Genomic DNA, 24,283 nt, shown 5'->3' with positions numbered 1-24,283 from the left:
GCTACAATGAGGAAAATATTAGGTCTGAGCTCAGGGCATCCAGCTAATCCCCGGAAAATTCCTGGGTTCCCACAGGTTTGGGGGTTCTAGCCTCTAGCCACACACCTGTGTGTTGTGTTCATCAGCCACTGATTACCACTTGGGTACTGCAGAACAGAGTTCCAACTTCAGACCTACAGTGAGATCCATGGGATCAGCCCCCAGACACTGCTCCCAAGCTCAACCTGTCTCCCGGTTAAACTGACAAACATGGGGTTCCCTGGTTCTTCAAAAGGGATGCACCCAGCAAACACAGTGTATGAACAACAGCAGCTCACTAAATTCAGAGCAAGAAAGCCGCGGCAGGGCAGTTCTGTCCAGGACTTCTCTTGGTGAGAGGGGAGCCCCTGGGCTCACAATGAGCCCAGTTAGCCCACAGGACAATACACCTGAGAAGAGCTGTGGCAATTTCCTGAGAAGCACTGGTCATTTGGTGACCATGTCCAAAAAGCTGAAGATAACTCCATCAGGAACGACCTTCTTCCTTCCAAGGGGTTTCCCTCACAACAGGATTCCCGTGGGCACCAGAAACTAACAGTCAAAACCTGAGACAGCCAGATAGATAGAGGCCAGCATAAAAGCACAAACAACAAAATCGAAAGCATTATGGCATCTCCACAACCCAGGTATCTAGGGGCAAATAACCCTGGACTCCTTATCATAAGTGAATTCAAGATTACCTTAAATCTATGCTTGTGAAGATGGTAATGGAAGAAACGAATAAAATCCGTAAAGAATTACAGAAAGATAAAGCTAAAGAGATTATAGTTATCTGTAAAGTAATACAGGAAGATAAAGTCAAAGAGATTATGGCCATCCAAAAAGAAATACAGGAAGATACAGCTAAACTGTTTGTGGCCTTTAGAGAGAAAATGATTAAATCACTGAAAGAAATAAAAGAAAAAAGAGGAAAGTTCAAACAAACAGATGAAGGAATTGAAGGAAAATACAGTCAGACAAGTGATGGAAATCAACAAAACAGTTTAAAATCTGAAGATAGAATTGGAAAAATTAAAGAACACACAAACTGAGGAAATCATGGACAGGAAGAACTTAGGGAAGAAAACAGGAACTACAGAGGTAAGCATATCCAACAGACTACAAGAGATGGAAGAAAGAATCTCAGGTGTTATGAATAAAAATGGAAGAAATAGATGTATTTGTCAAAGAAAATGTTAAATTTTAAAAATTCCTGACGCAAACCATCCAAGAAATCAAAGACAACATTAAAAGATGAAACCTAAGAATAATAGGAATCGAGGAAAAAGAAGATTCCCGTCTCCAAGGCCCAGAAAATATTTCCAACAAAATCATAGAAGAAAAGCTTTCCAATTTAAAGAAGAGGCCTATAAGCATACAAGACGGCAACAGAACACCTAATAGATTAGAGAAGGAAAGAAAACTATCCTACCACATAATAATCAAAACAGTAAGTACACAGAAAAAAGAAAAATACTAAAAGCTGCAAGGAAAAAAGGCTAAGTAACATATAGTGGCAAACCCATCAAATCACTCCTGGACTTCTCAACAGAGACTATGAAAGCGAGAAGGGCCTGGATGGATATCATGCAGACTCTAAGAGAACAGGGATGTCAGCCCAGACCAGTATAACCAGCAAAACTCTCAATCATCATAGGTGAAGAAAACAAGATGTTCAACGACAAAAACAAATTTAAACAGAACCTAACCACAAATCCAGCCTTACAGAAGATACTAGAAGGAAAAATACAATCCAAGAAAGCTAACTATATCCAGGAAAACACAGGAAATAAACTCACTACAGCAAAACTAAAAGTAGCGAAGCACAAAAAACACACTGACACAACCAACAGCAAAGTCAAAGGATCTAACAGACACTGGTCATTAATCTCTCTCAAAACCAATGGACTCAAATTTCCAATAAAAAGACACAGACTATTAGAATGGATGCGTAAACAAGACCCAACAATCTTTTGCAAACAAGAAACACATCTAAGTCACAAAGATAGATATTACCTGATAGTAAGGGGCTGGAAGACGGTTTTCCAAGCAACTGGACCCAAGAATCAAGCAAGAGTAGCCATTCTAATATCTAATAAAATAGAATTTCAACCAAAATTAATCAAAAGAGATGGGGAAGGTCACTTTATACTCATGAAAGGAAAATTCCACCAAGAAGACATCACAAATCTGAACATATATGCCCCAAATACAAGGACACCCACATTTGTAAGAGAAACATTAATAAAAATTAAACTATGCATAGATCCCAACACATTAACAGTGGGAGACTTCAATACCCCACTCCCAACAAAGGACAGGTCAACAAAACACAAACTGAACAAAAAAATATAACTAAACATATATCATGAAACAAATGGACCTAAATGACATCTGCATAACTTTTCACTCAAACACAGAAGAATTTACTTTCTTCTCAGCACCTCATGGAACCGTCTCCAAAATAGACCATATAGTTGTTCATGAAGCAAGCCTGAACAGATACAAGAAGACTGAAATAATCCCTTGTATCCTATCAGACCACCATGGACTAAAGCTGAACATCAACAACAACAGAAATAACAAATAACCTACACACACATGGAAAATAAACAACTTTCTACTCGATGACAGCTGGGTCAGGGAAGAAATAAAGAAAGCAATAAAAATCCTCCTAGAATTCAATGAAAATAAAGACACAATATACCCAAACTTATGGGATACAAAGAAAAAATTGCTAAGAGGAAAGTCCATAGCACTATGTGACTTCACGAAGAAATTTGAAACACATCATACATGCAACTTAATGGCTCACCTGAAAACCCGAGAAAAAAAGAAGTAGACATACCCAAGAGGAGTAGACAACTGGAAATAATCAAACTCAGGGCTGAAATCAATAAAGTAGAAACAAGGAGAACAATTCAAAGAATCAATGAAACCAAGATCCGGTTCTTTCAGAAAATCAACAAGGCAGACAAACCCTTTGCCAAACTAACTTAAAGGCAGAAACACACTCTCAAAATTAACAAAATCAGAAATGAAAAAGGAGACATAACAACAAACACTGAGGAAATCGAAACAATCTTACTTCAAAAGTCTGTATGTCACAAAATTTGAAAATCTAAATTAAATGGAAATTTTCCTCGATCAATTCCACTTACCAAAGTTGAATCAAGATCAGGTAAATAATATAAATAGTTCTAAGAAAATAGAGGCAGTCATCAAAAGTCTCCCTTCCAAAAAAAAAAAAAAAAAAGCCCAGGACCAGATGGTTTCAGCACAGAATTCTACCAGACCTTCAAAGAAGAGCTAACTCAAATACTCTTCAAACATTTCCACAAAACACAAACAGAAGGAACATTACTAAACTCATTCTATGAAGCTACAGTCACATTGATACCTAAACCTCACAATGACCCAACAAACAAAGAGAATTTCAGGCCAATCCACCTCATGAACATTGATGCAAAAATACTCAATAACATACTCGCACACCAAATCCAAGAACACATCTGAGATTTCATCCAGTATGGCCATGTAGGCTTCATTCCAGCTATGCAGGGGTGGTTCATTATATGAAAATCCATCAATGTAATCCACCATATAAACAAACTAAAAGAAAACAAAAAATATGATCATCTCCTGAGATGCTGAAAAGCATTTGATAAAATCCAACACTTGTTCATGTTTAAAGTCCTGGAAAGATCAGGGATACAAGGCACTTACCTAAACATATAAAGGGTAATATACAACAAGTCTATAGCCAACATCGAACTAAACGGAGAGAAACTTAAATCAATCCTATTGAAATCAGGGACAAGGCAAGGCTGCCCACTCTCTCCATATCTCTTCAACATAGTACTTGAAGTCCTTGCTAGAGCAATAAGAAAATTAAAACACATCAAGGGGATGCAAAAAAAAAGAAGTCAAAGTATCACTATTAGCAGATGATATGATAGTATACCTGAGTGACCCCAAAAATTTCTACCAGAGAACTCCAACACCTTCAGCAAAGTGGCTGGATACAAAATTAACTAAAAAAATCAATAGCCCTCCTGTATACAGAAGAAAAAAAGGGCTGAGAAAGAAATTAGGGAAACAACACCCTTTACAATAGCCACAACTAATATAATGTACCTTGGTGTAACTCCAATCAACCAAGTCAAAGACATGTATGAAAAAACTTCAAGTCTCTGAAGAAAGAAACAAGATTTTAGAAGATGGAATGATCTCCCATGCTCATAGCTTGGTAGTGATAACAGTAAAAATGGCCATTTTAACAAAAGCAATCTACAGAGTCAATAAAATTATCAACACAATTATTAACAGATTTTCAAAGAAAACTTCAGAACTTCATATGGAATAACAATAAAAGCAAAAGAAAAACAGAATAGCTAAAACGATCCTCTACAATAAAATATATTATGGAGGTATCTCCATCCCTGATCTCAAGCTGTACTATAGAGCAACAGTAATTAAAACTGCATGGTACTGGCATAGAAACAGACTGGTGGATCAATGGAATCAAGCTGAAGACCCATAAATAAATCCACACACCTATGGACACCTGATTTTTGACAAAGATACCAAAAGCATACAATGGAAAAAAAGACAAACGGTCTAACTGGATGTCTGCATGTAGAAAAATGCATATAGATCCATATCTACCACCTCGCAAAAATTACTGTCCAAGTGGATCAAAGATCTCAACATGAAACCAGATACACTAAATCTGTTGGAAGAAAAAGTGGGGAAGAGCCTTGAACTCATTGGAACAGGAGACAATTTCCTGAACAGAACATCAACAGCTCAGGCTCTAAGATCTACAATTAATAAATGGGACTTCGTGAAACTGAAAAGCTTCTGTAAAGCAAAGGACACTATCAACAGAACAAAATGACTGCTTATAGACTGGGAAAATATCTTCACCAAACCTACCTCTGATAAAAGGCTAATATCAAGAATATATAAAAAAAAAAACTCAAGAAATTAGAAACCAAAAAAAAAAAAAAATCAAAATAAAAATAGGGTACAGAGCTAAACAGAGAGTTCTCAACAGAGGAATATCGAACAGCAGAGAAAAACTTACAGAAATGCTCAACATCCTTAGTCATCAGGGAAATTCAAATCAAAACAACTCTGAGATTACATCTTACACCATCAGAATGGCTAAGATCAAAAACTCAAGTGGTAACACATGCTGGAGAGGTTGTGGAGAAAGAGGAATCCTCCTCCATTCCTGGTGGGAGTGCAAACTTGAACAACCACTTTGGAAATCAGTCTGGTGCTTTCTCAAAAAATTGAGGCTAGCACTCCCTCAAGATCCAACTATACCACTCCTCGGCATATACACAAATGATGCTCCACCATTTAATAATGGCATTTGTTCAGCTATGTTCATAGCAGCTTTATTTGTAATAGCCAGAATCTGGAAACAACTGAGATGTCCCTCTGTGGAGGAATGGATACAGAAATTATGGTGCATTTACACAATGGAATACTACTCAGATATTAAAAACAAAGGAATCATGAAATTTGCAGGCAAATGGATGGAACTAGAAAACATCATCCTCAGTGTGGTAATGTAGAAACAGAAAGATGGGTATGGTATACACTCACTTATAAGCATATATTAGCCATATAATACAGGATAGCCGTCTATAGAACTAAAGAAGCTAACCACTAAGGAGGACCCTAGGCAGGATTCCTAAATCTCATTCAGAATGACAAGCAGGATAGACATCAGAAGAAGTGGAAGAGAGTTGACAGGATGGAGCCTACTGTGGAGGGTCCTCTGAAGGGCTCCACTCAACAGGGTATCTAAGCAGATGCTGAGATTCATGGCCAAACTTTGGGCAGAGAGCAGGGAGTCTTTATGGAAGAAGAGATGTGTGGGAATAGAGTCACATGGAGGGGACAGGAGCCCCATAAGGAGACTAACAAAGCTAAGGGATCTGAGCCCAGGAGGTCCTGCAGAGACTGATGCATCAACAGAGGACCCACTGAGAGGGCCTAGAATCCTTGCTAGTTTCCTAGTGAGTTTCCTATTAAGGGGTCAGGGTCTGTATCTGACATGAACTCAGGGGCTGGTTCTTTGTTCACCTCCCCCTGGGAAGATGCAGCCTTACCAGGCCACAGAGGAAGACAATGCAGCCACTCCTGATGAGATCTGATAGTCTAGGGTCAGATGGAAGGGGAGGAGGACTTCCCCTATCAGTGGACTAGGGAAGGGACATAGGGGGAGAAGAGGTAGGGTGGGTGAGACTGAGAGGAAATGGAGGGAGATACAGCCAGGATACAAAGTGAATAAATTGTAATAAGTAAGTAAGTATGTATGTAAGCAAATAAATAAATAAATAAAATGAAAAAGAAACCAATGTAATTTGCCTATCATCATTTAAAAAAGAATCCTACCAGAATGATAGGTCTTGTTATGCAAGCAATCCATCTGTTCTTCCAAAATTGACCTTACATCTAGGACCATGCATGAAGAGGAACTAGACATCCTGTTCAGATGTGGCAGATTGACAGCTCAGTCTCCACGTGGATGTTCCAGTGAGATGAGCAGGAGATTCCTGTATCATGACCTTGGTTGTTTGCTCTTTGATCACACGACTATGGTGATACAGCCTTGCCAGGCCATGGTGGAAGAGGATCCAGGCAGTCCTGATGAGACCTAACAAGCTACAGGCAGATGGCAATGGTGGAGAACTGCCCCTTTCCATTGAGTAGGGGAATGGGAGGGACTATGGGGGGAGTAGAGGGAGGGGCTTCAATCAGGATATATAATGAATAAATTGTGAAAAAAATTAAAATTAAAATAAAGAAAGCAACCTTTGCTTTCAGTCGTAGAAAGTTATCTATTAAAGTGCTGCAAATGAATGAATGGATCACTAGTGTCATACCCAGAATTCTACTAATACTAGAGACTAGTATGTATATTGAAAACTCAGGTAAGTAGAATGGCATGCACTTGAGTAGTGGCACAATGATGTTGCTGGTTCAGTATTAGCAGAGGGCAGTAGAAGTGGTGCTATTTAACATATGCATGTGGTAAGCAAATAGATGCCAAGCAAGTACCTGGCAGCTGGCGCCTCAGAGAATATATGGTACAACTACAATTTGTAGTTAGCAATTTACATATTAGACTCACTCTACTCCAGTAGGATGGAAAAAGGCTTGGGCAGGGCTAGAGTTTCAGCAAACAAACTAGTTGTACTAAGCTGTCATCCATTTATCATTGCTTATGCCTTATTTCTCAAAGTTTCTGTAGTAAAAAACATGCCATTGACTTTTATAAAAAATTGTAATTTTTTAGCTCATAAATTCTATTTTTTAATGCACCTTTTATTTTGGTTAGACCTCCTTCTGACAACTCATTTCCGCGTTCTCTACCTTCCTCCACATCTGAATACTTTTGTCCATATTATTCACCTTCTCAACTTGTATTTGACCTGCATTGTGTTACGCCCATTCCTTAAAGTGGTCAAATTCTAGTTTCTTGGTTTTCCCATATATTTCAATTAAACATACAAAGGATTCAAAGCTAGGATCTACATATGAGAGAGAATAAATGACACCTATCTTTCTGAGCTTGGGGGACTTCACTCAGTATATTTTTTTCCAGTTTTAGTCATTTACCTGCAAATTTTATCTCATTTTTCATTACTGTTAAGCCATATTCCATTGTGAATATGTACCACATTTTTCTTATCCATTTATATGTTGTTGGTCATCTTGGTTAATTCTGTTTCCTAACTATTGTGAATGAACCATTGATTGCTTAGGAGTGATAAGGATGGGTCATGTTTATAGTTATGGTTTTGTTTATAGTTTTTGAGAAGTCTTTAGGATGATTCCCCCAGTGGCATCACTAGTTTACATCCTTACCAACATTGTATAAAGAGTTCTACTTTCTTCACAATTATGCCATCATTTCTTGTCAGATTCATGATTTTGGCCAAACTTACTTTACTGAGATGGAATCTTAAAGTAAGATTATCTATATTACAACACAGGTAAATTTTCAACTAGAAAGGAGAGCAGAAAACAAGTGACATGAAAGGAGAGAGACAATGCACTCAAGATTAAAGGTTTCTGTGGGTTTAGGGGAATTGGAGAATGGGAAATGTAGGGAGTGTGTTAGCCAAAACAAGAATACACAAAGCCTTATGGAAATCTACCAGGTTAAAAACATCCTGGAATTTCATATATGCATACACGGATGGTGGTGGGCAGAAGTACACTGCATTGGTGGCAATGTTGCTCCAAGAATATAATAATTATTAACAGAAAACTTCAGCGCCAGGTACAGGATACCTCTTTATGGGTTGATGGTCAGAACAGCCCCAGCACACCCAAAGAAGCACATGATGTTGCCGTTGTTCTTGGTTCTCTACCATTAGTAGATGTTTAGACCCCATTGCTGAAGATAACACTGAACTTTGGATGCAAGGAATAGAGACATCAACCTCAAACTTGCCAAGAAATTCTCTCCAAGTTGGCTAGCTTTCACAATGTCAGAAAGTCTGTTTTCTGTGTCCATGCTGCTGACAGAGAAAAGGCATCAATAGTTTTATTCAGTGTTGAACACTGCATTCTACAATACTGACCTGCTGCCAAAGTGGCCCCACTGATGCAATAGTTATACGAAGGTTATGGGGAACCGACTGCTTTATGATTGGGCATAATGGCTTCTTATTTACTCATATTTACATTCAATGTCTCCAACTTTCCACATAGAGAGAAAAATGATAAGGCCTGTATGTGAATGCATTAGAAATCAACCAAGTGGCATTTAAAAATTATATTTACCTACGTGTGTGCATCTATGTGGGTGTGTGGGAGCATGGATATCATAGCATGGGTATAGAGGTCAAAACAACAACTTTGGGGAGTTGATTGGCTTCTTCGACCATATGGATCCATGAGATTGAACTGTGATCAGTAGAATTGGAGGCAGGTGCCTTTCCTTTATGAGGTCACAAATTAAGTATTTGTGGGCTAGATGGATGGCATTGTATCCACTTACACAAATGCATAATGCTTTGAATTTGCACATGGTAAGGAGCAGTAATACTTTCAAAAAGAAACGTGTAAGTAATCGAATAAAGACTCTCAAAGATGCTGTTTTGGAACTTCTTTGGTCCTTTGAAGAACTTGATATAAGATATGAGAAGGAGAGGTGGCTCAGCAGCTAAGGATGCTTTCTGCTCTTGCAGAGTACTGGGAGTAGAATTCAGTTCCCAGACACACACAAGCAGGCTCACAACTGCTTGTTACTCTTCTTCAAGGACATCCCATTCCCTTATATGGCACTCAGGGGCACACACACATATCCATAATACCACAAACACACAAACATAGGAATAAAAATCTTTTTAAATCTGCAAGACAAAACAGAACACCATGAACCTGGCATTGCATGTGCAAAATTTTCCAAGTAGAAAGGTAATCGAAATCGAAATTGACTTGTTGCTAACATGTACATTCTTACAGTCATTTTCCTTCTCCCTTTGGGATCTACCAAGTTTTTTGTCTGTATTGAATAATACACATTTACTTCTTTGAGTTAGTCTATGTAAAGGCCAGATAGACAATCTGAGTTATTCAGTGGAAGATTCTTTGAGGCATCTCCTGTATTGGTAAAATGCTGGCCATTTTATCACCTCTATACCTGTAAGAGTGTGATAATCCCCAAAATGTGAAAGAGGCGAAGTGACTGATGAAAGCAGAGTGGAGGTAGTGACAGAAGAGAGAAACAACAGATAATTGATGTTTGTCATTTTATTTGCAATACTTTAGGTCCAAGTTTCAAACTGCAATATTTTTACACTCAAGACACAGTCATGCACAATCCATATTTCAAATTTCTATTGCTTCAACCACAATTTAAAATAACAATATCAGAAATAAAAATCTTCAAAAAGATCAGCTGCTGAGGGCAGAGTGATGGAGTCATACCATCAGCAATTCTACAACAGAAATAACTTACTTAAAAATCAAACAAACAGAAGACCATAAATATCATTAATCCAAAATTACAGAAGAATTTCACTACACATGGGTTTACAAATAACACATTTTGACAAAAGTAATGCACAGCCAAATGAGATACAACTCTGATAAATGGTGAAAATGAAGATGCTCCTCAATTTATTTTATCTGTATGTTATGAGTTCAATCCCAGTAGACATCAGTATCTGTGTTATCTGGGTCCTACTGTTGGATGTACTGAGATTTTTAAATGCAACCCATTAATGGTGAAAGATCTTACCATCACTAATGAATATAGTATATGCGGGTCCAAAAAGCACACTACACACAAGCACGCACATTGAACTTGAATTTCACACTCAGGGCTGGTTGGCACTCTGCTGTAGGCAGGCAGTAGGGACCATCCACCGAACTAACTTTGCTCAAACAAAACAAAACAAAATAAAACAAACAAACAACAACAAAAAAAGAAAAAACTAAAACCAAAAACAAACAACAAAAAACCTAGCCAATTGCTGTTTCATGGGAATTTCCATGAGAATTGTTTTCTTTGAGACCCAATGGTTTGTCAGCTAAAAGCATGCAATTGTATTTCCGTTGCTTTTTTTGAAACTTGTAAGTACATAGGTCCACTCTGTGGTCTTATCCATTAAAATGCTTGGGTTCTGCCATTCTGTGCCATTTCTACTTTAATACACTAAAGCCCATAACTCCTTCATAGGAAAAGAGAGGCCCAAGTACAGTTTTATTCTATGAAATGTGACAGTGAATTTCTGTTCTAGTAGCAAATTCTAGCCACAGCTTAATGGAAACCAGACTTTACATACGGTGTATAGAAAATGAAAACTGGGAATATTAAGTGGAAAAAAAGACATTTAAAAACAAAACAATTGTGAAGTTGGAAGGTTTCCATGAGTTTGATCAACATTCCCTGGTGCTGTTACTTTCACTTACTTGAGTTTTTCCATTGTACATAATTCTAAGTGCAACTTCAGAGATCCAGGCTTATGCTTGTGATATTTGCCATCACTTTGGTAGGTTGAACTTGCAAGGCAAACTGTTACCCTACACAATGTCAGAGATTTTGGAAAGACCATGAAGAGCAGTTAACTCAATACTCTTATTTTATAAATGAATAAATAGGTTATATGATTTGCTTGAGGTCACACATCAAGTTAGGTAAAATGCCCATGTTAACATCTAGGTCTCCTTCCTGAGTATGGTGACTTCTACTGTATCTGACTGATTTTCTGGCATTATTGCCAGTTTTTGCCTTGGTACTGAATCAGTTGAACACAGTACTTGCTATACTGTTGATATTACAGAACAACATTCACTTGATGTCCACTTCTGGGGAGAGTGGTGGCATGAATTAGATTTTATAAACTCCCCTTGCAAGTTCAATGCTCCAAGTTGATAGTGTATTTAGTCAGAGGTGTGCACATGGTGATATCATGATTCCCACATTTGAGATTCAGTGAGATACTGTTTAGTGATAAATAGACATGCCCATGCATGAGAAGCTGAGCTAGATATATTTGATCACTAAAGGAGTGTGAAGCAGAAAAGATGTGATAGAACTGAAAAGCTAAACAACAAAAAATTAGAGTAGAAAAAAGTCTTTTATGAAAAACTCCTTCATAGGAGAAACATTTCCATTATTCCAAAGGCCCTATTTATTTCCTTTCCAATCCACATGCAGAAATATGTTCAGTATTATGTGTTAAGGTTATTCCAAATCCCAGGCCCATTAGACTGTCAGTTTACAAATGCTGAGTTGCAGTCTTCCAAGACTGGGAGATGTTTATACCACACACACCATTCATTTGTTTGAGTAAATATTAACTGCAAAAAGTGCAGAAAAAGACAAGATTAAACCAGGATGGCAGAGTAAAGACTTCCATCTTCACTCTAAGTATAATCTAAGAATAACTAAGTAAAATTTTGGCGTTTTCTGGGGATACGGTCTGCTTTTCAAGACACTTGTATGACATACGTTGTTGAAGTCCTCACCTAAAATTTCTTTGGTGAGTAGAAGGAAATTTCTTCTCTTTTGGTGGTTTGTCTCCCCATCTTTTTAAAGACCACAATCTCTGCCTACAAGCCATAATTACACATCACAAGAGCACAAGGAGACCACCTCAAGCCAAAACTAATAGGACCTAAACTGAATGATGACAGACAATATTAAATATTTCTCTTGTACACAGTATTTTGTAATGAAACCAGTGGAATTAATGTGAAAGATTTATACGATTTGAAAAGAACTTTGGGTAGAGTGCAGGGAGTCTTATCGAAGAAGAGGGAGACAGAAAGACCTGGAGGGGAGAGGAGCTCCACAAAGAGACCAACAGAACCAAAACACCTGGGCCCAGTGGGTGCTGCAGAGACTGATACTCCAACAAAGGACCATACAGAAAGGATGTAGACCTTCTGCTCATTTCCAAATGAGTTCCCTAATAAGGGTGGGCAGGTTCTGTCTCTGACATGAACTCAGTGGCAGGCTTTTTGATCACCTCCCTCTCGGGGGGGTAAAGTTTTACCAGGCCACAGAGGAAGACAATGCAGTCAGTCCTGATGAGACCTGATAGGCTAGGGTCAGATAGAAGAGGAGGAGGTCCTCCACTATCAGTGGATTAGGGAAGGACATAGGGACAAAAGAGGGATAGTGGGTGGGGCTGGGAGGAAATGGAGGGGGATACAGCCAGGATACAAAGTGAGCAAATTGTAATAAGTAAATAAATAAAATAAAACAAGAAACCAATATAATTTGCATATCATCATTTAAAGAAGAATCCTACCAGAATGATAGGTCTTCTTATGCAAGGAATGGTGGGATATAGCTCTTTAATCTTCTGTTCTTTCAAAATTGACCTTAAAAATCTAGGACCATGCATGGAAAGGACCTAGACTCCCTGCTCAGATGTGACAAATTGACAGCTCAGTCTCCATGTGGAAGTTTGAATGAGATGAACAGGAGATGGCTCTATCATGACCTTGGTTGCTTGCTCTTTGATCATTCAACCCTGGGGATGTGGCCTTGCCAGGCCATGGAGGAAAAGGATCCAGGCAGTCTGATGAGACTTAACAAGCTACAGGCAGATGGCAGAGGAGGAGAACTCCCCCTTTCAGTGGAATAGGGAAAGAGGGAGGGAGCATGGGACTAGGGAGGAGTTGAAGGAAGGGACTTCAATCGAGATACATAATGAATAAACTGTGAAAGAAAAAGTAAAAATTAAAATGAAAATATCATTTATTTCCCAGGGGAAAAACATCTTTCAAAACAATTTAGAAAGGCCTCATCCACACAAGTATTATCAATGGGGCTAATCAAGTTGTTAGCCCTCCAGTCCAAGGCAAACACCTGGGTGCCATACCAAAGCTGAGAGCAGCTGTCTTATAGCAAAAGAATGCATTTGGAGGTCTAGCAGTGACATCTCCTTAGCTTTGTCTTAGATAATAGTTTAGTAAGAAAGCATGTGCCATACCAGATCGTGTGCCAACCTCAGTACCCAGGCAAATATAAAGCCTACAGAATAATTTTAACTAGGAAATATCTGTGCCCTGCATGCTCTGGGCTCTGGCCAGAAGGCATCTGCTTCTGGCATCTCATCTATGTTTCTATAGTTCACTTTCTGTTGTTTATTTATTTAAATTAATAATATAGCAATATTAAAGAAAGAAAATATCAAAACAAAAATTTTTCACATAATCCCACCATCCTAACACAACTGATTTCAATGATCTGTGTTCCCAGTCTTTATCAATATGCACACTTCTTTTTATGTAGATGTAATCCTTTTTGTGTTATTTAAAAGTGACTTCATAGACTCTCTCTGAGAACTGGCAGCCTCATTAGAAATAAATGACCCATTGAGGAAATAAAAATAATTATTTACACAATCTTTGTGGTGAGAAATATCCATTATAGACAAACATCTCAAACTATTAAAACAGTTAAACAAAAAAGGAAGCAATTTATACTTCTTTTTTTCTTTTAACAATGGAATGTGCTTCACAGGGGAGAGATAGATGTGAGGATTAGGTGGTTAAACTAAAATATGGTAGGTTCAATTCACAAGCCTGAAGGAAATCCAAATAACACAATGAAAGAATAAATACTTGAGTGAAATCTTTTCATGTGACTTGGCCATCCAGTAGCCAAAATGGAACATGTACACACAAATATTTACAAGGAGACATAGACAAGATCGGCAAGAACGAAGCCATTACCCAATATGGTGATTGATTTAGGGATGTTGTGTCATTCCCCAAATCCTCATGGAATTATGACAACGAACTGGATCTTTACTACAATATTAATTTCTTTCTTTCCTAAATAAATAATCTTTACTGTGCTTCTCACCCTTCCCTGACTTCCCCACTGCCCTATTCCTACCTCAGGACATTTTGAATCAACATTCGAAAATGTGCCCACAAATGTCTCAGTTCACACTAAGCAATGTTAAAGATCTGGATAGACTCACCTGGATTAAGATGAGTTCAAAACAAAATCAAGGAAAGGGAATAAACTATTAACCATCTGGAGGCCAAGTTGTTCAAGTATATTGAATATGGATCCTTCAGCATCATTTTGGCAGGAGAAACAGTTTCTCTCTAATACTTACTAGAAATATATGTAACTCTTCAGCACAAGTCCAAGACTTTAGAAGCTGTTCTCATTTGAACATATACATAAACATAATTTTGTATGAGTACTGGCTACTGGAACAGATTATTAAATCTTGGTACAAAGTGATGGTAAATAGGTACCTAGCCCCTCACTGTGAGTATTGTGAGTGGAGAGCATCAAGAGGAACCATTTCTCTGCCAACAGTGATCTGAAGGATCACTGCTCCAGGGTCTTCTAAATAACAACAACAACAGCAGCAGCAGCAGCAGCAACAGCAACAACAACAAAGGCCTTTACAGCATGCAAAGGATGTTAATTGATATCTTGGACTTCCCAGCCAGGGTTTGGGCTCTCTCTATTAGCAGAGCAACAGTCAATGGAATTCTGCTTGCATCCCAGGTATTCTGTGGAATTCCCTGGTACTACATGTGGGAAAAATCCTAAATTTAAAATAAAATAAAGTAAAAATCAAGATTCCTCCTCTTTTACTAGAGAGGTGTGACATTTAAAATTTTAAGTCCAGATACTTCTTTTCACAATAAAATTGAAATTAGTATAATCCCTTGATGTTCTTTTCACATTTGTCTTTTATTCCATGGCGGACATTTTCAGGGAAGGGGTAAACCCTCCTTAATTTTATAATATAGGAAAATAGCAAATCCACCAGTGGTATCATCTTCTCAACATAAACATATGCACTTTATGATTCACAGACACTCCAGAGAAAGTGCTTTCATTTGAAGGAAAGGATGGGTGGTTGAATGGACAGATGTACCTCACAGAGGAAAGAGGCATATGCCGTTGATCTCATTCTCCTCTGAATATAGGTAAATTCTATTCCAATTCTCTACCTTTACAAATTAAGAAATGCTGTATAGCATAGGTTGTTGGCTTTTCAAAGGTTTAGAGAAACAACTTTCTAGAATTAATACAACTGACTATACACTCAAAAGAGATACATATTCTTTTCTATGTAGACACCTTCCAGATATTTTTCTAGTCTCAGAAGATTAAAAAAAGATTAACTAATACATTTTTAATAACTATAAATAGTGAAATAATAGCCAAGTTCTGGAATTTTCCCCAAGACACAAAAGGAATTCAGTTGGATGATTTCTTGGGATATATAAGTACAGATAAAAGTATTTTCTTGGTGAACCTCCAACATGTTTATGAACAGGCTTTTAAAGGAAAAAAGCCCAAGTAACTAAATAAGAACATATCATATCCCTCATAAAGAGATTGGAGATACATAGGGAAATCAGCATCAACTATTTAGAGCCAAGTGTTGACTGGGATGTAGCTTTCACTAACTTTCCATTTCTTATACAGTTGAATACTTTCTATATCACGAATCTCTCGATATTTAAAAACTTCTGAAGTGTTACAAATTGTCAAAATGAATAACTTCTATCATGAAGAATGTTGGCTAATGGCTCTATTTCCTCCAAATGTGCTTATTGTACAATGCTTATGTTACAGGAGCACAAGAGAGGATTCAATTCACTATTATCTTTTGCTTATTTACTGCCCAGTTAGGTGTTCTGTATTTTCCTTTTGGCTCTCAGAGAATGTCCCATCTTTGTGTAAGGTTTCTCCTATCAAGATATTTTAGGTTTAGGGCTCACCAAGCAGTGCCACCGTATTTTCAGTGTGTCCTTTTTCTGTCATCACAAAGGCCAACAAGCTGCTTTACATGACAATTCAACTACTATATAAGTATCCATGTGAAATGTGAGAGTATCTCACAATTAGAGCTTTGTTTAGACACATTTAAAAGCCCATCCTGAACACTCATATTCCTCTTTGCTTTTGGAAAATGTCTTAAAGGAAACCTTTTCCAATACAAATGCAGAAAAATAGGTACACAAACCAAGCCACCACTACAGAAGGAGAATAAATAATTGTGACTCTATTAGGGCATAGACGTCCACAGCTTCACACAGCACTTGTTCTATTTTTTTTTTTCATTTTTGTTTGGTTTTGTTTTGTTTTGTTTTTATTTGCTTTTTTGCTTTCTTTTTTAAAAAAAACATTTTGACATCTTTTTTTCAGGACATCTAATGACAATGCAAGTGAAAAAAACCATCACATTGGGTAAGGGGTTTTGAAAGAGGTTCGAACTTAGGAGGGACTACTTTCTAACTTAAAAACAAACACAACACTATGAAGAGGGAGTGTGCATCTTTGAGAAATCTTTTTCTTCAAAGGAAATGCACAAAATGAGGGGATTCACTACTGGCTCTTTCGCTTCACGGTGGAAGTGACCACTTAAAGGCCACTTCAACATTGCTGCCCTGTGTGGGCTGCAGTTCAGGCTTACAAATAAATTACATAATCTGAGGGAAGTAGGAAAAAGGCTTATAAGAAGTTTCTATTCACTTGAAAGTTAAAGAACCCCCACCCCATTTGACTGTCTTTTCTTTCATGTTTTCTGCAGTAGAGTTTTATTTCAGTCTTACTCATTAGCGAAAAGGTGAGGGGTAAGGCTTGCACTTCTAACGGCTACTGTTCTTAATTGCTTCCTTTGCAGCGATGATCAGGGGAGTGAGGCTGGAGAGAGGCTTGGCTAATTTTAAAAATGGATGCTGTAAAAGGGAGGAAAAAAAGAGGAATCAGTATAATTCTCCAGTGGTTCTCAACTTTCTTAATTCTGCAGTCCTTTAATAGAGTTCCACAAGCTGTGGTGAACCCCCCAACCATAAAATCATTTTATTGCTATTTCATAACTGTAATTTTGATACTGTCATGAATTGTAATATAAATGTCTGATATGCAGGATATCTGATATTGTGACCCCCCAAAAAAGGTCATGACCCACAGGTTGAGAATCAGTGTATTAGTGTAACTATATATTTTTAAATACCCCCTTTTTCATTGAAATGTTTTTGAGCACTCATTGAGACACTAGTTAATTAAAAATCCCTGCCAGCTTTTATTCTTCAGAATTTTTCCCTCTTTTTCTGTCTTTCAATATCATGAAATCATATGGAAATTTACTTGGCACAACTAGAAACTCTTCAGTATAGAACTTGGAAAATTTCACTCTGTAAAGGCCAGACTCTACATTTCCTAAATTGATGAATGGTGTTGGAGCTGCTCTCAGGCTTAAAGAAGTATCTTTAACTGAGCATTAAAATCAATTTTACTCTGAAACCATTGGCTCCCTATCTGCCAAACCCAATAGCTGTGTCTCCACCACTTCTCTTGGCTCATCTGCAAGAGTTGAAGCAAGCCAAACTCCTTTCCTCCTTTAAACTGTTTCCTTCTTTGCAGACTTGTGACATTCTACTACCTCGGGCCTTTCCCTGGTACATGTGTTCTGACTCTCCACTTTCCATCTTTACTTCCCCTTGCTGTCTCTTGCTCACTGTAAAGTAGCTCTCCTTATCGACTTTTAATGGAGCCCCCAACCTACCCAAAAAAACCTCAATCCAAAAATTACCTTACCTACAAAACCTACAGAATATAGGACAGATAGTGCAGAGATTGAGGGAATGTTCAACCAATGTGGGGCCAAAACCTAAGGCCCACGCCATGGAAGAAAGCTAATTAATTTCTTATAGAGCTCATTTCTGTCACAGTTTTAACTTATCATCAGCTTTATGAGGATGACTCAATAGTGTGTGACCTGATGTCTTCCCTGCCCTCCTGTCCTTCTTTTCATTTGTCTTCCTCTAGAATGTTTGCTTTCCATTTTAAATTCAGCATTTTGAAATATATGTTAAAATTGCCACAACCAAGTCCTTTTGTGTGACATAAAGTACAGGTGCTTTGGAGCCACAACAATGAAATTCAGTTTCCCGTGTATTATAATTAGATAATTGATTCTATGCTTTATCTGTGTGGTTACATTAATGATCCTGTATTTTTTGAATCCTTGGGACAAAAGGTGTTAGAGCTATCAGCACAAGGATTTATATGTGGTGACAGGCTTGGAAACATGTGGAAGTGAAGCACTTATAGGTTCATGTTGTGCATTTATGATATGAAAATCAATTAAATGGTTTGAGGATCAATTAAAAGTATCATTACAGATTCAATATTTTAGGACCCTGTGATGGTCTGAAAAATGCTCACAGATGGCAAGAAAAGGATGATGCAATGGTGCAGCCTTTTCAGTTCCTCTGCAAAGCTCTGTGTGGCATGGGTTGAGAATTTTTTCCCTAGACATGCTTGGGTCCTTGGCTCTAAAAGAATGTTAGAAGCAATTAGAAAAGAATTTTCCATTTGAGTCTGTGGTTATCCCTCTAAATGCCCAAGTATTGCACCTTTTCTTTAATGGGTTTATATATTCAAAGTCAAAGCAAAAACAAGCAGTTGATCTTAAATGCCACAGGTCTTGAGATTCATCCCAAAGAAAAGGTTCCCAGAACTGAGACCACTTGTGTGGTCTTGGGTATGTGCTGTTTTGTCAAATTAAGACAACTTTGAATAATCTACTTGGGTTTCATTTCATGTATGGTGGGAAGTCAGGCAATCCATGGCTCAAATTAGAGCTCTTTTTGCCATTCAGAAGTTGTGTGAGCCTCTATTTCCACATCTGCAAAATAGGGTAACAAAAACTCCACACACAGTTTTAAGAACTGAATGAGATTCTATATGTAAAGGGTTTGAGAGATAACAGGCCCCAATTACTATCTTATATATTAGTCATGAAAGCCATAAAAAGGACAAATGGTTACAGAGATACTCTCCACTGCATAGTACTTTCCCAGGTTGGCATCAAAAGGTAAAGGGCTTTGACCAGTAAAACATTAGAGTAGCAAATGTCATGGAAATAATTAAATAGTTCTGTAGAAAATCACCGCTGGCCAAGAGCACCTGCATATAGAATCCAGAGGCACAAATAAAGTTTAGAACAACAACAACACCCAGCAATACCAGAGAGCTTTACTTTGAAGAATCAGATTTCAGGAAGAACAAAAAAGAATTATAGGTTAAAATGCAAATTCTTCTTTAAAAGGCAAGGCAACGTAATCAATCAATCATGTAATAGATGAATGCTTATACTTGTACTGTCCAGGGTCTAAAATTGAGTGGCAATAGCCTAACTCTAACTATATGTCTCTCAACAAAGATCTCTTACTGTCACACATTAACATGGAAAAACTCAACATAACTCTCCCTTTGTAAATTGCCCTATTTTATGTTCACCTGCAAAAGCTCCTTGGCAGATCCTCGTCTATCCACATCCATCTCAAGACAGCGATTTAAGAAGTCACGGAACACAGCTGACAATCTCTCGGGATTCTGGAGCTCAGGTGTTCCATTGGTGGCTATCAGATATAAGGCCTACAAAGAAAAAGATCCAAATCCAATCAGCATATACATGGTAAAATTATGCATACAAGACAATTTTGTAAGTCTTTTTCAGAGAATAATGTGGACACGGTTTCTGCTGGAAGGTGGGATTAAGAATAGGTTGTACTGATTGATAGCATAACTGCTGACTCCTAACTTGGTTAGTTATTGATCTGCTTATTGTTCATTAGTAATAACTGTTATTGTTGTATCAGAAGTTAATAACATGCATGGATCTTAAATACTATCGTTAGACTGATGGAAAATGGTGTAAAGGACAAAAATAATGAAATTCCTAGGAAAATGAACAAAAATGGAAAAGATAAATAAAATCTAGACTTCACACACACATGTATATATTTGTGTGTGAACATATGACAAGTCAGTAGAAGAGGAACTTAAGGAGAATAAAGGGTGTGGGCAGTGGGAGTCAGGATAGAAAAATGAGGATCAGACCTTTACAAGTATACACTAACACATGAATCAAAATTCCTTTCTGAAAGCTATCACTTTGTACAATGAGCATGCACTTTAAAATGATATGTATTAAGAAAAAAGTTAAGACAAGTAAACTTGTTAAAAGTAGCCCTCTCCCTCTGAAAGGCTCTTCCCTGCAGACTATCAAAGCAGATGCTGAGACTTATGGCCACCTGTTGGGCAGAGTGCCTGGAATCTTATGAAAGAAGTGGAAAATAGTAAGATCTGGAGAGGACAGGAACCCCACAAGGAGAGCAACAGAACCAGAAAATTTGAACACAGGGGTCTTTCCAGAGACTCATACTCCAACCAAGTACCATGCATGGAGATAACCTAGAACCCCTGCACAGATGCAGCCCATGGCAGTTTAGTGTCCAAGTGGGTTCCATAGTAATGGGAAGAGGGGCTGCCTCTGACATAAACTGATTGGCCTACTCTTTGATCACCTCCCCCTGATGGGGGAGCAGCCTTACCAGACCACAGAGGAAGACAATGCAGCCACTCCTGATGAGATCTGATAGACTAAGATCAGAAAGAAGGAGAGGGGGACCTCCCCTATCAGTGGACTTGGGGAGAGGCATGTGTGAAGAAGGGGGAAGGAAGGTGGGATTGGGAGGGGAGGAGGGAGGGGCTTATGGGGGATACAAAGTGAATAAAGTGTAATTAATAAAAGTTAGAAAAAAGTAGCCCTCTCTGGCATTACACTTACTGGTGACTTGATTTTTAAAGTATATTTTTCAACTTGATTTTTTTCCTATGATGAACACAATATTGACTTCATTATTTTAATCCTTACCCGGAAACATTACTTAAAATGCATATTTAAAACTGTGGCACCCAATTTTCATCTATTCTACTTTGTTTTCCTAGGGTTAAATGTGTTTTTCATCAAACACTGCCATTCGAGTGAAAAAAAAAAAAAAAAAAACAAACCAAACCTTAGACTATTTCTTTTTCAATTATTGTTTTCATTTTAACAGCAACAATACTATTTATACCTAATTCCCATTGTAAAAAATTCACACGTTCAGTTGCATTATGAACTAAACTGGCCTTTGTCAACTGGCTTGGGAACATAATTACTATGTAGAAGCCTGTTTCTATGAGAAAATGCACTCTAGGTTCCAAATAATTAACTTAGATGTGAACTTTTGGAACACATCCTGTGTGTTACCGGGGGGGGGGGGTCTTCAAAAAAAGAAAATTGCTACCCACTACCTTGCTAATGAGACACAAATATAATTGTAGCCAACACAACAATAACAACAAAAGGTCTTTTACTAGCAAAGCCAAGTCTTAAATGAAAAGCCTGGAAAAAATAAATCTGGGCATGAGTGATACTGTGCTACATTTAAAGAGTAACTGTAAATTCAAGAAAATTGAGTTGACTATTAGAAATGAAACTAGATATTTTGTGTAGCTACTTCTAGTGTAAGCAAGAAAGCACAGGATTTTCCCCAAGTTCTCCTTCCTCATACCAGCAACGTCCCAACTTTCTACAGTTATTCTGCTAGGTTCTACCAGTACAATGTTTATATGGTTTTCATAGTCACCCACTTCTTTCTTTCACTTCATCTTTGCTTAAGATCAGGACATCTCTCAGACAGCTTTAGTGTTGTCTTAATTGACATTCCTTATTTGGATCCTATTGTTCTTACCCCCCCCCCCCTTAACAATTGTATCTCAACACATTTCATCTTGTCATTCATTTATCTGCTTTAAAGTTCTTAGTGGCATCCTATTGTCCAAAGGTATGGACAGATATCGTTTCAGGTGGTGTTGTCCCAAATTCCTCTCCAAAAGAATTTAAGGGAGAGAGGAGAAGGTAGAGAGAAATGGTAGAGAATTTAGGATCCTATGCTCACATATACAATGATTCAGTCTTTTTCTTCCTATTTATCATTGCAAACTCTTCTTTCATCCACAAGACACAGTAAGGATTGGCATGGCATATGGTATGATTTGATTTCTGCTTCTTTTGTCAGCTTTCCTCTGTTTTCTTCTCACTCTAGAGACTTTCTCATCCCATTCCCACACACACACATTAGTGAAAGCTCACGTATTAGTCACACCAATTTGTTGCTTAATTCTGTGTAGGAAATACTGTTTCTCAGCTCCCTCTGCTGCTTTCTTCACCTCCCTCTATTATCTGGTAAACTGTTACTTGACTTTTGAGAACTCACTCAAATGTGATCTCCTTTTAAGTCTTCAGCATCTCTCCCAGGTAAATGCAGTGTTCAACTACTCCAGTTTTCAGAGTACTGCTTTGTGTTTTAGCCTTGAAAACTTTTTGTCCCCTATCCCATGCAATAAGGATAGTTGCCTTTCACCTCTTTTGAGAGTCAGCATCCATAAATCTATCTTTACAATGCATTTGGATGTACTTTTTATTTATTTACAGATCTGTCATCCCTCATGGAATATGAGCCCAAGAAAATAAATTACACCATAAACATTTCTGAATTTTATAGTAATTTACTAAAAATGTATTTTTGAAGGATGTGTAATAAAAGGCAAAGTTCACAAATTTAGATGCTCTGGAAATATAATGAATTGATATTTAAAATATTAAAGTTGAATTATAAGAATATAAGCGAAGCATAAAAAACACAATTTTTGAGTTGGCAAACCCTGATGTGTGATCATATTAACTACCACTACTGACTAGGGAGAAAAAAAAGAGTGCTCTGTGAGTAGCGTATATAAGGACGTATAATCACAGGGAGGACCATCAAGATCAAGCTAAGCACAACATGTTTGATTCAGGCAAACCCACACATAAAGGAAGGTAATAAGTACTTGCAGGAACTTGACAAAATTGTGTTGACAAACTTCACAGTTTCAAAATCTTTCTCTTTCCTAGCTGACATTGAACAGGGAAGGTCTTTATAACAGAACACATTAGAGCATGAAGTAGGCTATATTTTTCCTAAGCCGAGGCAATAGAGGGCTATGGCGCATGGACTGTATTAGAAATATGACTGGCAAAATAAAATGATAGTTGTTTTCACGGTATAACCTAGAAGTTTCTAGTATTTCAGACATCTACATAATAACTGTAAATATCTTGACAATAACATAATAACCACTGACGTTTTCAAGAACTCTGATGTGCAACTGAATTGACCCAAATACTAAGAGAAAACCAGTGCATCTATTTGGAGAAACAATTGAATTTACCTTAATGGCAATTTCCTCTGTTGGAAAAGATCAAAGTCCTCACCTTGGAAGTTACCACAGTTCTCCAAAGAAGTCTCAAAACAATCCATATGTAATCCATAAATGTTCATTAAGGCAGTGTTTGCACTAAGACTTTTTAATTACAAAGCTTAAGTTTGTGACTTGAGTTCATTATAGCAGTTTATAAAGTTTATTCTAAGTGATTGACAAACCAGGAGACTTTCATGAAATATGTTTGCAAGTATAAGAAGTCCTAGCACCAATACAATGAAACACTTTACAAAGAGGATAGGCTATGTTTGAGAAATATTTTTGTTAGCTGAGTTTTTGGCACTGAAAGTCCATTTTCCCATGGAAATTATTTTATACATGGTGAGTGGGTTCCCAACCTAGTCCACACAAAATCTACTGAATGTGTAATATAATTGAACAAAAAGAGTAAGAAAGTTTAATTATCTATATGTCAACATCAGTTATATTATCATAACTAGTATAAATATATAATTTTTCCATAATGTAATGTCATATATTATATGTATAATTATATTAATTAATTACATTATATAGTTCACATAATTCACACAACTACTTCTTGGTTAATATTATTTTTAATTGACAGGTAAAGAAAGTGTCCTGTGGGGTTAAGAATAATAACTTGACCTATGTCATACTTTT

At 37.4% G+C, this 24,283-nt stretch overlaps 1 protein-coding gene across 11 annotated transcripts in view; it reads right to left on the bottom strand.

The window, feature by feature from the left end:
• Window positions 1-9,789: 9,789 nt before the first annotated feature.
• The window catches only part of Pak3 (p21 (RAC1) activated kinase 3), a 320,956-nt gene continuing 306,462 nt past the window's right edge, over window positions 9,790-24,283 (bottom strand). For all 11 annotated transcript variants that reach the window (XM_060375414.1, XM_060375412.1, XM_060375420.1 and 8 more), the window contains 2 exons: window positions 19,805-19,942; window positions 9,790-17,235 (listed from right to left, as the gene is read on the bottom strand). In XM_060375414.1, the coding sequence (XP_060231397.1) occupies window positions 17,146-17,235; window positions 19,805-19,942 (228 nt within the window). In that variant the 3' untranslated portion in view covers window positions 9,790-17,145. The remainder of the gene's footprint in view (window positions 17,236-19,804; window positions 19,943-24,283) is intronic.

This window comes from Meriones unguiculatus, chromosome X (genome assembly GCF_030254825.1).
Source record: "Meriones unguiculatus strain TT.TT164.6M chromosome X, Bangor_MerUng_6.1, whole genome shotgun sequence".
Lineage (NCBI taxonomy): Eukaryota > Metazoa > Chordata > Mammalia > Rodentia > Muridae > Meriones > Meriones unguiculatus.
Note: the sequence above shows the minus strand (reverse complement) of the source record. Positions and strands in the feature narration are given on the sequence as shown.